Source organism: Equus caballus, chromosome 6, assembly GCF_041296265.1.
Source record: "Equus caballus isolate H_3958 breed thoroughbred chromosome 6, TB-T2T, whole genome shotgun sequence".
NCBI lineage: Eukaryota > Metazoa > Chordata > Mammalia > Perissodactyla > Equidae > Equus > Equus caballus.
In genome coordinates, this window is record NC_091689.1 from 59252615 (window position 1) to 59266681 (window position 14067).

At 36.4% G+C, this 14067-nt stretch overlaps 1 protein-coding gene across 3 annotated transcripts in view; it reads left to right on the plus strand.

Annotated features, from left to right (window-relative positions):
* Positions 1-14067, plus strand: part of AEBP2 (AE binding protein 2) — a 95619-nt gene that overhangs the window by 7031 nt on the left and 74521 nt on the right. For all 3 annotated transcript variants that reach the window (XR_002808670.2, XM_023643210.2, XM_023643209.2), the window contains exon 2: positions 10265-10472. Coding sequence is in view for 2 of the 3 variants with exons in the window: in XM_023643210.2 (XP_023498978.1) it covers positions 10265-10472 (208 nt within the window). In the remaining variant the exon portion in view is untranslated. The remainder of the gene's footprint in view (positions 1-10264; positions 10473-14067) is intronic.

Here is a 14067-nt window from a genome sequence, read left to right on the forward strand (position 1 = left end):
ACTTGTGTTGTTATAATTTAACTTCTCAGAAGTTGTTTCTGTACCTGTAAAACAGGAGAAATATTTTAGTGTTATGATTAAGTGAGGTGGAATATGTAAAGGGCCTAGGGCTGTATTTAATTCAGAGTCATTTATCCTTTCATTTCTCATGCATAGAGTTGTGGAAAGAATACTCTAGTGAGTAAAAGTAATCAATATTGTAGTACTAGCTCTACTAGGGACTGCCTGCAGGAAATCTGGCAAATTATTTCGTTTCTCTGAACTTCAGATTGAGAGTTTTTGACTAAACAATGTAAGGTAATTTGGAGCGCAAATGTGACGATTCTGCTGTAGACTTGGCAAGTACTCTAAATAGAAGTCAAACACAAAGATATATTCTGTCCTTTAGACAAATCCAGAATATTGCAAGTGTGGCTTTGCTACATCCAGGATCTCAAAGATTCTTTAGATAGATGCTTCTGGATTCAAAAGGCACCATAATTCTATTTCATATTTATGGTGGTGTATTGAAAAACCATTTGCGTTTGTCTTCTTTAGGCCGTAACATTCTTCAGATTATATCAGGTCTTATTTATCTTTGTACTTCCAGCGTTTACCTACCACACCAGCGTGTTACACTGCCTGTATCCCATGACTCAGTCATTGGTTGACTTGAACTGACTGTGGAAGTACCTAATACATCCTTCTTTGTCACTGTTATTAGTATAGCTGCATGAAACAAGAAAGAGCCATTCTGGATGTAGTGTCTTTCCCCTATTCTTTTTAATAGCAGATGTGGAAATAGGATTTGAAACAAGTTGTGATTATTTGATTAATTTGAAAAAGCAGACTTCCCCAAGTTACATTTTGTTCCCCAGTGAAAGATAAATTTACATACTATTTTAGGAGAAAACTGCTGTCTAGTTTGCTTAAGGTTGGATACTCTTGAGCTTATTGACAGGATTTTGAGAAGTTCAGTTCCCTGCCTCATGAACAACCTAGTGAGAGGAGGAAGGGTGCAGAGATGATAACCTGTCCAAAGTCACACAGCTCCTTGAGAAAGAAGCAGGCAGTCCTGGCTCCTCACATGGGCTTAGCTACGTACTGCCTTCTAGAACTGTTAACACAACCTTGACAGGGAAGCTTAAAGAAAATAGTATAAGTAAGTGGCTGTTTTAATTTTCAGCCTTTTTCTTTTGCGAAGAATAATTTATATGCTTGAGTTCATTTACATTTATGGGCCTTCTTTTCTTTTTTTTTTTTTAAAGATTTTATTTTTTCCTTTTTCTCCCCAAAGCCCCCCAGTACGTAGTTGTATATTCTTCGTTGTGGTCCTTTTAGTTGTGGCATGTGGGATGCTGCCTCAGCATGGTCTGATAAGCAGTGCCATGTCAGCGCCCAGGATTCGAACCAACGAAACACTGGGCCGCCTGCGGCGGAGCGCGCGAACTCAACCACTCGGCCGCGGGGCTAGCCCCTGGGCCTTATTTTTGTTTGTAATATTTATAATGTACAGACTATGTAGCTTAGAGTCCTCTTAAGGCTGTGAGATATAAAAGTTAATTTTTAAGTGTTGTAGCTATTCAGTCTTTAGGGGAATAAAGAGGCTTTATTGACATTTTACTTTAGTTTGAACACTTTTCAAGGACCTTGACTTGATTTCTGTTTTTCATTTATATTTCGAGTTTCTAGAAAGATGAACTGTTACCAATTAGAGAGAAAACAGAGATTTTAAGTGTTAGTATTTCTTAGTAACTATGTGTACTAGTTCATTCTAAATTATAAAGTTTTGTCATTACTTTTTATAAATAGTTGTTAAAATATGAGATTGGATCAGTCAGCATAGACTTTTTATTGCTTTAAATGCATGTCGGCAATTAGTCATTCAAATATCTCTTTTGAGGTGTTGAGAGCTACTGTAGTCATTCTTGTCAGAAATGTGTATACTGAAATTATCTGAAAATCATTTTTATGATTTAACACTAAGTTTTTTTTAAAAAACACCAAATAAATACGTGATTCTTTTCATATAAAATGGGTGGTGTTCTTCATAGCAGATGTTTTACATACCATCTTTGGGTATAGACATTTTTCTGGAAATCCTTTTTAAGAAAGTAAAAGATAACTCCTTATAGTGTAATTGTATTGTAGTAGAATGTTTCTAGTATTTCAGTCTTTTTGAAGATACTTGCTTGCTGATCTCTTAAACTGGATGAAAAATGTGGGTGGAACAATCTTAAAGGGCAGTAGACTAGAGATGAGAAACAAATTTAAAATCGTGCACAGTACATAGTGATGATAGGGGAATGCAACCTACTTGTTTTCCGTCGGCTATATTTCATCATTGTTGCGTAGAGTCCCTTTTGGCCAATTTAGTGAGTGCTGCTGGGTCTTGGGGAAAAATCTTTTATCTTTATTCAGAGAAATAATTGTGGGGATAGAGTCATCTTTTTCTTGGTTAGAAAAATCCATTTTAGCTTTTTAAATTACTGTGATAATAGCTTGTAATTACAGTAATAATAGTAATAATAATATCTTGGTTTTGGTAATGATTTTTAGTGTGCCTCCAATTAATTTTTATGATAATCTAAGTGTGTGACAAAGCCATATATTTTACTTGCCTTAAAGATCCCACTTAAATTTGTCAGTAAAAACTATGTGAGTTTTTACTGTGTGCAAGACACTAGCTATGTTTAGGAGTTTACTCTAAATGAGAGATTTATGGGTGCTTTGTAGTGCAGATCATAAGGAAGCAGAATTCCTTGCACTTTAGGTGAGTAGGAAGGGCCCTAGAGACATTTGACTTGAGCATATATAAAACGTATAATAAAAAGGGCACTTGTCTTTACTCTTTTTTCTAATTGTTTCTGAATTTAAAGATCTGAAAGCCTACAGCACCACAGCAGTTTGAAAATCTGATGTGGTCTAAATTCCTTAATCCTGTTTAAGACTGATTTCATAACTTACTATTTGTTCTTGATAGATAAGAAGTAAAGTAACTGCCCCTTTGTCCCTGGAATAAATATTTGGAGTTGGGTTTTCTGTTGACATTGTTAGGCTCATATCTGTTTCAGTGGCCTAAGTTCTAAATCTGGGACAAGTTCTACCTGAGATTGTGTTGCTTTCTATGACTGACCTTGAATCAATTTTTTTATGAAGCTAATTGTATGAATCAAATTTTATAGTTTATCTTGTTAATAAAACTGTCTGTGCAAATGAGTTAAATTATTTGTAAATGCTAAATCTTTTTTTGTGTGTGTGTGTGTGTTATAGATATACAAAAGCAAAGAAACAACTTCTTGTTATGTGCACACAAGATAAAACTGTGTCAGTTTTTTTGATGTACAAAAGAGGCTGCAATTCAGTATTTCTTCTCAGTAATTTACTCAGATTTTCTTTTTTGTATAAATGTGGCGAATTGTTTGGCATTACTGTTATGTACTTGAGTGACTTGGCAAGTCACATAATGTTTGTGTCTCAGTTTCTTACTGTAAGATGAGGGTACTAATAGTACTTACCTCATATGGTTGTTGTAAGCATTAAATGAGTTAATACATGTCAAGTATTGATCCAGTTACTATGACTGCACGACAACCAACTCCAACATTTAATGGTTTAAAACAATTATTTTGCTTAAGAAAAGCTACATCTTCGGTGTCAGTTTGGAACAGCAGTAAAGACTGGGGACTTCAATAAGCAGTCATCTCACTCATGATTCTGTCACATATCTGGTGCCTGGGCTGAGAAGACTCAAACAGCGGGAGCTGGAACGGCTGGGGCTCCCCAGCATCTCTCGCTAGCTCTGTGTACTTTCTTCACAGGATGTCTTCCACATGGTGGCTCCAAGGGAGCCAGATTTCTGTACATGCTAGTTCACGGCTCCCAAGCTGTGTGTCCCAGGAGAGAGAGACAGGCTGAAGCTGTATTGCCTTTTATGATCTAGCCTTGGAAGTCTGACAGCATCACTTCTGCCGTAGTCTCAGGCCTGCTCAAGATTCAAGGGAAGGTCATATAGACCCCCCCCCCCCCCCCCCCCCCCCCCCACCTCTTGATGCCACATTGTAAGAAGACGATGTGGGAAAGTGTATATTGGTATGGCCATCTTTGGAGAATAGAATCTGACACAAGCATGTAGAATGATGCACACTCGCACAGTAAGTGTTAGCTGTTATGATAAAGAATGGGAAGTCAGCTGTGAATAGTGCCTTACTTTTGTGATATAAATTTTGATATAATAAATTACATAATGCGTTTTTTTCCTTAAGAGAAAGTCATAAAATGGAACAGGCAGTTCATGGTTTTCTTGGAAGTACCTGTCTCTTTTAGCTGGTTCAATTTTAGCTTTTAATCCCTTTATCAATGCCTAGAATCAGGAGCAGGGCACAGTTACAGTCCATTCCAGCAAATGGAGGTGAGGAATGGTATGGATAACTCAAGTAAAGAGTTTTTCTCTTAAAGCTGTATAATACCAGGTATACAACTTAAGACTTTTCAAAAATATAGGATCTTTTTAAATGCTTTGCACTGTTTCAAATTTTAACCTTTAGTAATTTTGATTAGAAGTGTGGGAGAGCCAGAGTAATCTTTCTAGTAGTGAGTGGCTATTTTATTATAGATGAAAGGAATATCACCTGTTAGTCAGATAATAGTTTGTTATATGATCAGTTTAGGAATTCCCTGTGTATGGTTGTAATGTTGTTTATCTACAATTTGAGAAATACTTTGAAAACTGTATATACTTATTTCTATCCAAAGTTTATTACTAATTACAAATTTAAGCTAAGTTTATCATGTTTGCTCTGACACTGCTAAATATTTCTTACTCAGACTAGTAGAATTTTTGTCTCTTGTGTCTCATACTACTTTCTTCATTCTATATGGAGGACCATGTTCCATTTTTAAACAGTTAGAATTATAGAATATTTGTTTTATAATAATTAAGATGCCTTGATCATCCTGTTTTTTTTTAGAGTTAGGCATTTTGGTAGCTTTGAAGTTATTTAAGAATGGGGGAAGAAGAGAAGGACCCAAAATTATCAAGAAAAATCCACCAACACAAATGAATTTCCTCACATATAACTGAGAAGAAGGCTACAGATAAGGCTGCCCCTACTCATTTGGCCTCAGACTGAATTTTAAATTCAGCACTTAACCTCAGAATAAAATTAAAACATTTCAGGTCAGACACATACTCTTTCCAGTCTGTTTCAGAGGAACATTTAAGCTTTGTTTCAGACGTAATCCAGATCACTGGTTCTCAAACACTTTGCTTCTAAGGACCTCTTTGCTTTTTAAACGTTGAAGAATATGAATTATATCTCAATAAAGCTGTTAAAAAAGATACTGAGGGGCCAGCCCGGAGGCACACTGCTTCACTTCGTGGGCTCTGCCTAAGCGGCCCAGGGTTCACAGGTTTGGAATCTGGGCACGGATCTACACACCACTCATCGAGCCGTGCTGTGGCCGTGTCCCACATACAGAATAGAGGAAGACTGGCACAGGTCTTAGCTCAGGGACCATCTTCCTCAAGCAAAAAGAGGAAGATTGGCAACAGTCCATTTGCTCAGGGCCAGTCTTCCTCACACACACACACAAAACCAAAAACAAACTCCTATTGAAGAAACCAAAGAGCTTTTGTTTATGTGGGTTTTATTTATCGCTATTACAGGATTAGAAATTAAAACCGAGAACTTTAAAAAACATTTATTAATGTAAAAATAAACCAATTATATGTAACATAAACAGTATGTTTTTAAATGCAAAATAACTTTCCAAGTTACAAAAACAGAAGGGTGACACTGGTTTCTATTTAATGTTTTAATGTCTGGCTTGCACCTAGGTTCTCACATCTGCTTCTGCGTTCAGTCTGCTGCAGTGCGTTGCTTTGGTTGAACTATGTGAAGAAAATCGGGCCTCATACAGATATTTGCTTGAAAAAGGAAGGAGTATTTTAGTAACCTTTTTAGATAATTGCATGCCTATTTGATAATACGCCAAACTTGACGAGTGATAGTGTTTTAAAGATTGTTTGCCATGTGGAGATCTGAAACCATATCCATGATCTTTTCTTACTCTCTTACAGTAAGACCAGGTTCTTGTCCTTCTCCATCATGGTAATGTAGCATCTATGTTATTACTTCCTCTGCTCTTGTATCTTGTCACTTAGCAAGCTGATCTGTACTTCTCATTGTTGGCAACCCTGTCAGCCGTGGTCACATCCACCAAGCAGATATTTTGCTTTGAAGTAATTTGTGTTCTTGTATGTATCAGTGAGTTGGCCCTTGAATTCCCAAAGGAAACTGTGTTCATAAAATCCATGTAGTTAGTTACTGTAGATGTTGGAGTGGAAAACTCTGGTCTGCCAGATAGTTTCTTAACAAGGCCTGTGGAAAAGGGGGATGCTGTTATGTTGAAAATTTTCATGTCTCCCCCAGATACTGCATTGGAATTTCTAAGAATTTGTGTTTTTTTTTTTAAACTTAAGATTTTCTCTTGTCAATGTGTGTGTGTATGTGTATGTGTGTATGTGTGTGTATGCTTTAGTTTATCATTCTACAGTATGAGATAGTTCCTTAGATAGTCTGGTATCTTAGGAGTCTGGTCAATCTCATAATAGTGAAAGAGATCCTTCAGAGTCTTGCCACTTAAAGTGTCGGAGCGGCGTCATCAGCATGTAGGCACTTGTTAAAAATACAGTATCTCAGACCCTGCCCCAAACCCACTGAGTTCAGAATCTGCAGTTAATAAGATCTCAGGTGATTTATATACATATTAGCTTGAGAAGTGCTTCTTTAGATTATTGAAACAATCTGAATACTGTGAGTACTTTTTTCTGGCTTAGGTTTTCTTCCAAATAACAGGCTGCTTTTGTTCACAGTTTACAGAATCACTGTGTTCGTTGGAAAGGAGAATTAACTGAGTGAAAAATTTTAGTATATGTATAATCCTAGAAGTATTATAAGATCAGGTGGAATGTCACCTTCTAGTTCTGGTCATCTTGTTATCTTTCTATTATAGGAAGAAGGACACTGCTTTCTGTGAAATATGTATCTAGTTCAGGGTCCTGTCACAATCAGAAATTACCTGTAACTTGTCTCTTGTGCTCTCCTGCATCAGGATGGTTGCCTTCATCAGTCTTAAGAGTAGACCCAGTGACGCAGTGGTTAAGTGTGCACGTTCCGCTTCAGCGGCCCAGGGTTCGCAGGTTCGGATCCCGGGTGTGGACATGACACCACTTGGCAAGCCATGCTGTGGTAGGCATCCCACGTATAAAGTAGAGGAAGATGGGCACGGATGTTAGCTCAGGGCCAGTCTTCCTCAGCGAAAAGAGGAGGATTGGCAGCAGTTAGCTCGGGGCTAATCTTCCTCAAAAAAAAAAAAAAAAAAAAAGGGTAGAGAGAACCACTGATTCTAGCATGAATCTGGGGCCAAAAGGGAGTCTGGAGGCTTAGAATTGGACACTTCCTGGAGTTGGAGGAGCCTAAGAGGAGCTGTGAAGCAGGACTCCAGTTGGCCCTGCAAGGCTACGGGAGGCTCTTTGGGGGAAGCTGCGCATGTGGGGGGTGTCTCTTGAGTCTTCCAGGGCGTCAGACCTGCCCTTCCTTTGCCATTGCATTGCAGCTTAGTTGCAATGGTAGACAAAGTTCATCCTCTTTCTTTGTTTTTTTTTTGAGGAAGATTAGCCCTGAGCTATCTACCGCCAATGCTCCTATTTTTTGCTGAGAAAGACTGGCCCTGAGCTAACATCATGCCCATCTGCCTCTACTCTTTATGTGGGACGCCTACTACAGCATAGCTTTTTGCCAAGCAGTGCCATGTCCGCACCTGGGATCCGAACCAGCAAATTCCGTGCTGCTGAGAAGCGGAACCTGCAAGCTTAACTGGTGCGCTGTTGGGCCAGCCCCAAAGTTCATCCTCTTAACACAGCAGTATGCTGTCCTTTTGTGAAGATCTGTATGCACATGAAGTACTGTTTTTCAAATGAATGATAGTGAACGTAGATTGATGAAACAACGTTTAGTATTCCTGGATATTTGGACTTGTAAGTTTCCCTTCTGTGATAAAGTTGATAAGCAAAAGTATGTTAAGCACTATGAAGATAGACTCTGTATTGCTAGTTGAATTTATCACAAGTATATGAGTCTCTTGAATTTGCTTTACTTTGTCCAATTTAAAGAAAACTGATTTGGTTTCAATTTCAACTAATTTTAGACTTTAAAATAAAAGCAGTACAGGTATGTGGTTAAAAGGATGCAAAAGGGCATAAACAGTGACAGTTTCTCTCCTGTTTCCCCCTCTCCCACAACATCTGCAGTGTTCTGTGGGTCCTTCAGAAAAGATTCTGCCTTTAGAGGGTAGCTATATCTGTGTCTGTCTCCCTTCGCCACGTAGGGATGCAAATTGGAACATGACGCCCTGCACTTTGTGTGTGCGTTTTACTTAACTGTGCTTTGGAAGTTATACCACAATAGGTCATTGAGGTTTATCTCTTTTCCTGAGATTGTTTATAAATTGAGTGTGATTGGTTGTTCACTTAAAACTGTTATATTATTTGCTTTTGAGTTAATTAGTATGGTCTACCAAAGTATGAACTTTAGGGTTAAAATATATGAAGCAAGTGATAAAGAAAATAGGTAATCATTTCATGGTTAAGGGTCTCATGAAACTTGAAACTTTTAGGATTTAAATAAAATTCGTGTTTCAATATAGAGAAACCACCATCCCTACAATTTATTACTGCAAAAACAAACAATATATGAATAAATATTCAGAGTCAAGAGCTGATTTACATTTGAGAGTTTTGTAGAGATTCCAGAGTTTTAGAATGAGGTTTTAGAGTTGAAATTTAGAATCTATATATTGACAGATAGCCAGATAAACTTAAATACTTGAATATCCTTTAAAAGGAAATCTGAGACGTTTTTCATATCTGAAGCATCCTACAAAAACATTTCTGTTTGCTTTTTAAAATGGGCACATTTGATGTTAGATGCAAATCATTATTAAGCTTAATTAAGTTAAAATTCAGTTTAATTCCTAGGTGTGAGCAAATAAGGTTGTCGTGGTTATAGGTGAATGTTTTTATATTTAGAAAGCTTGTGCTGAAATAATTGTGGTTGAAGTATCCTGTTTGCAACTTGCAGATGATTCAGAAAAACAAATTACATATAGCATATTGGGCAAAATGTTAATTGTTGAGTGTAGATTTAGATACGCTTTTCTGTGTCTTTCAAATTTTCCATAGTAAAAACTCAGGGATAGGGAGGTAACCTCTTAAAAGTTAATATAGTTTTCATAATGTACTGGTACTTAAATTGCAAGCAGATATATAACTTTTGATAGATTTAATCCAAAAACGTTCTTACTGTTGACCCTTTGATTAAAACTACTCCCATATAGTTTCTCTGTTGGGGAGGTATTGAAAAAAGAAAATAGGGAATTTGCTTTTAAAATGAAGACAAAAGTGTATTATGTTTTATTAACATGTGAAATTTTGAGCATTCAAAATTATTTAATTTTATTTTATTACTACTAATATGTATATTTTTTGGTAAATAATAATGATATGTAATACTTCGGTGAAGAAAAGTGAAGGAGATTCATCAGCATTTTGTCTTTTTTGGTGGATAGAGGTTAGTTAAAAAAAAATTGAGGGCCAGGAAAGGACATTTTATTTGGACTTTGGTAAAATCAGAAAGCTTTTACTACAGCCAGTTCTCTCTCTTCTGCTTTTTTATTTAGAAGGGAAAATACAGCAAAATTTCCCAACTTCTTTGAAATGGAAAGGGGTGGGATGTGGCTGCAGTTGTATTCTCAGGGTGGTGAATAGAAGGAAAGATTTCAGATCAACAAGCCATTTGCAGAACTGTAAAGATAGTCTTTTGATTCTCAATTATTTACATCTGGAAACTATTACTTTATTACTTTATCATGCTTCTTAGAACTATGGCAGGGACGAAATGTGGGGGGATGTGTGTGTGTGCGCGCATGTGTGTGTGTTTGTTTTTTTGTAGGGTCTAGGGGAGTTCATGTTTGCCAAAAGTTACTTAAATTATCCCATATCTGATTTTGAGGTACTAGTGTGTTTTTTTTTTGTTTTGCCTTGATTTGTACTTTATTGCCAACTAAATAATTTCAAAGCAGTTTGTTTTCTTATGGAAAATATGGTTAGTATGCTTTGTATGGAGCAAGAATATCAAGTGGTAATCTTAATTAAATATTTATAAGATCATATTCATGTTAGTGAACTTCTAGGAATAACACAGCCTTTTTTCTTCTTTTGTAGCATAAGCAGTACTATAATGGATGTAGACAGCACAATTTCCAGTGGGCGTTCAACTCCAGCAATGATGAATGGACAAGGAAGCACTACTTCTTCAAGCAAAAATATTGCCTATAATTGTTGTTGGGACCAGTGCCAGGCTTGCTTCAACTCTAGTCCAGATCTGGCAGATCACATCCGTTCCATACATGTAGATGGTCAGCGAGGAGGGGTTGGTTTTGTCATTTCTTTTTTTCACTCCCTGTTTTTATTAGTTTTATTAATTTATAATTGCCAGTTAGTCTTTTTTTCTGAAGGTAATTTGGGATTGTTTTTACACAGGCTTTATTTTTTCAAAAAAAACCCACATTTTTTATTCCCATGTACTTGATGGAATCAAATTAAATAGAGCATATTATGTGTTGGATTTTAATTTGCTCTTAGGTATATTACTTTGAAGAAATTAGACTTTCTAAAATAGAGTGGGAATATTATAAATGAATACACTATATTTCAGAGTTCTAATGTTTTGAGTTGAGGACATTTAGGAATTGGCATTGTTTAGGATTTCTGTTGTTAGAGTGGTCCTAAATTATCCCTGATGCAGAAATTAACTGGAGATATCATCGGTACCACAATTAGTCTATACAATCCTATTGAACGACAGCCTGCACTCATTATTTGTGAGTGAGAATTGATCTTCTTTACCAGGTCTTGTCACAGCTGGCTTAGATAGAAAGTTCTGATTAGCCAGTATTGACCTATACCCTTTCAGGAATATGTTTAATTGTGTCGTTTCAAATAATTTTTATTGGGTAGTGAATAAAGAGCTAAGGAAATTAGTGAATCAAAGTGTAATGAACTGAAATATTATTTAGGATATTTGTAATTTTTTTTGACTTTATCTAGGTTTGTCTTGAATAGTTACCATACTTAGTACATTTTCCAGAAATTAAATTCTAAGTACAGGTAATTTATTAGAGCACACATTTTCTATTAGCCTTCCATCACTATTGATATATGCTGTTAATAAAATGGTTAAAATCATCATGATTTAAGTGAGTTGGTAATTGTTTCTAAGGTTGTATTGATATATTTAGATTTTATTGATCTTTTTTTTTAAGATTAAACTATATAAGCACCCCAACATGTTAACCAGTGGTGTTGCCTTTGAGATTTCCTTTGAGAATATTTGCCCTTGTCACAATATGTTGTAATGTGTTAGTAATCTTTTGACTACTTGAGCTTGATAAGGAAACATTTGTCTTCTTATTAGGTTTAATCTATATGGTGTCTCAGTAGACACCAGATGGTGTATTAATGAACTGTGCCCATTGTATGGTATTTTCAGTGCACAACCCAGCTCAGTGGTTAGGCTACTTTGATCGTAGTCTTTCTTTCCCCCTTCACATATGTCAGATTTTTAGTGGGAGCTGTCTTAACTAAGTTGGTTTCTTGGTCATTAGAGAGTTGCCTTTTGTGAGCCAGTGCTTGATGTCACTTGGTATCTATCACTAACGTAGTCTTTTGAGCCATGGAATGATGCTTTTTTAGTCACTTGGCTTAGCAACTGTATATGGGATCAGAGCTATGTAGAAGATCACTGGGCTTTTCTTAGTAGGTGTGGGAGAATTTCACATTTCTAAGTCTTGGATCCTACAAGTTGAGTTGGCACACAGCCTTATGAGAGTGTTTTCAGCCCTTTACAGATTTGTAGAAAAGGTGCCATTGCATACTGAAATGTATCATGTAATCCCTGCAAATTTACATGTACCTTATTGATAGTACAGAGCTAGTCATGAAGTCTTGGTACTTCTACAGTAAGTATAAACTTGGTGAAATGAAACCCCCCCATATCATTTCTTGGACCCTTATTCATAAAATTACTTTATTATAAATAATAAGATTCTCTGGCTAATTTTAAGGGTGATGCTGTTTTGACCACAGAAGGGAGTCCTGGTCTTTGAAGGACATTAATTGCTAAACTACAAATGTGAAGGATCAGAGAAATGTAGAAAAGGCATCCTGTTTATTTCTATATACCGTTGGTATGTAGATGAAGCTTTCTGGGTGATAAAGTATGAATGAGAATTTGGAAACTTAATACTACTGTATAAGGCAGGAAATCTTGATCTGGTTTTGTGCTTTAGAGAAGTGGTTGGTTGGAACATCTGATTTTTTTTGAAATGGGCTTCAAAGTACCCTTTGAAGGGTACTTTTTAAAGAAATCGTTTTAACTGTTTTTGAGAGTACGATTCAGTGGCGTTAAGAACATTTACATTGTTGTGCAACCATCACGACTATCCATCTTCAGGACTTTTCCATCATCCCAAACTGAAACCCGTACCCATGAAACACTGACTCTCTAATCCTCCCTTCCCCCAGCCGCTGGTAACCACTGTTCTACTTTCTGTCTCTGTAAGTTTGACTATTCCAGATGCCTCATGTAAGTGGAACACATCTGATTTTGATGACATAGTTTTTTTTTTAGATTTCTTGTTTCTCTTCTTTCTACCCCAACTGTCATAATGGAACAGAAACAAAATAGGAAAAAATTGGTAACTCCAGAAGATTTTATGCTTCTAATTACTGAAAGATGACAATTTCACTGGAGCATTAAGTTATTAAGATCTAAATACTGTACTAATTCCTGTTCTTTTTCTCATCCCACTCTGGTCGTCATGCTGTGAAAAAACCATCATATATACAGCTTAGAAAGTTCTTTTCCTACCCATGTCATGTGGACTTTAATTATATTTGGAGACTGAAGTTAGGTAGAGTTTAGCTTTTTCTTTTCATATATCAAAGTGGGTGGATACTTTAAATGTACGTTTAAAGCTAAACTAACCATTTAAACACCAAATTATGAATATGTATATATTTTTTTCCTGAGTAAAATTAGTCCTGTTGCCAATCTCCCTTTTTTTGTGTAAGGAGGAGTGGCCCTGAGCTAACCTCTGTGCCAGTCGTCTTCTGTTTTATATGTGGGTTGTCGCCACAGCATGGCTGACGAGTGTTCTAAGTCTGCATCCCGGATCTGAACCGGTGAACCCGGGCCGCCGAAGCAGAGCATTCCGAACTTAACCACTAGGCCATGGGGCAGGCCCCATGAATATATCTTTTTATTAAAAAAACATGAGTTCTTTCTCCTGTTTAAAAAATAAAAACAGGCAAAAAAATTTTTTTTAACATTTTTTGTTAAATATAATAGAATTGTGTTCTTGGGTCCATACTTCCGTGCATGACTGGATTCAAAAACTAGACTGAGCTATTGTACTAATCAAATTTCAAGTCCCAGTGTCCTCTTAATATATACCTCTAAGTCTCGGTAGGCAGGGAACTTCGTCTTGTAGGGTTTCAGTGGTTCAATAAGATCCATTAGTATTCTCTTCTTTCTATCTTAACTATTTCTCACTTTAAAAACAATTGCCAGAAAGAAATCTGTTCATGTTTCTGGATGCAGGAGTTATTTTACATGATATTTTATTAAGTTTTCTTTTGTATATTTTCTTTGGTGTGTTTGAGGGGAGAGGGCCAGAGGAAGATTTTGGAGGATGATAGGTTAATTCTTTGAAGACTTGAATGAGGCCGGTTACCTTTATTTTATATAAAATGACATTTGTAGAGTCTCAGGGTTAAAGTGGAATGCTGCTAGGAAGTGAAATCAGTCAGGGGGTCTGTTTGAGTTTTGATTGTCAATCTGGTGTCTCCTGAACACAACATGAAATTGGTCATATCTGTTGCAATAAATAAGGAATATTTTATTTTTGTAATTTGAGTGTCTTATTGAATATTTTTTTCCTCTTTTATTAAATGTCTTTTAACAG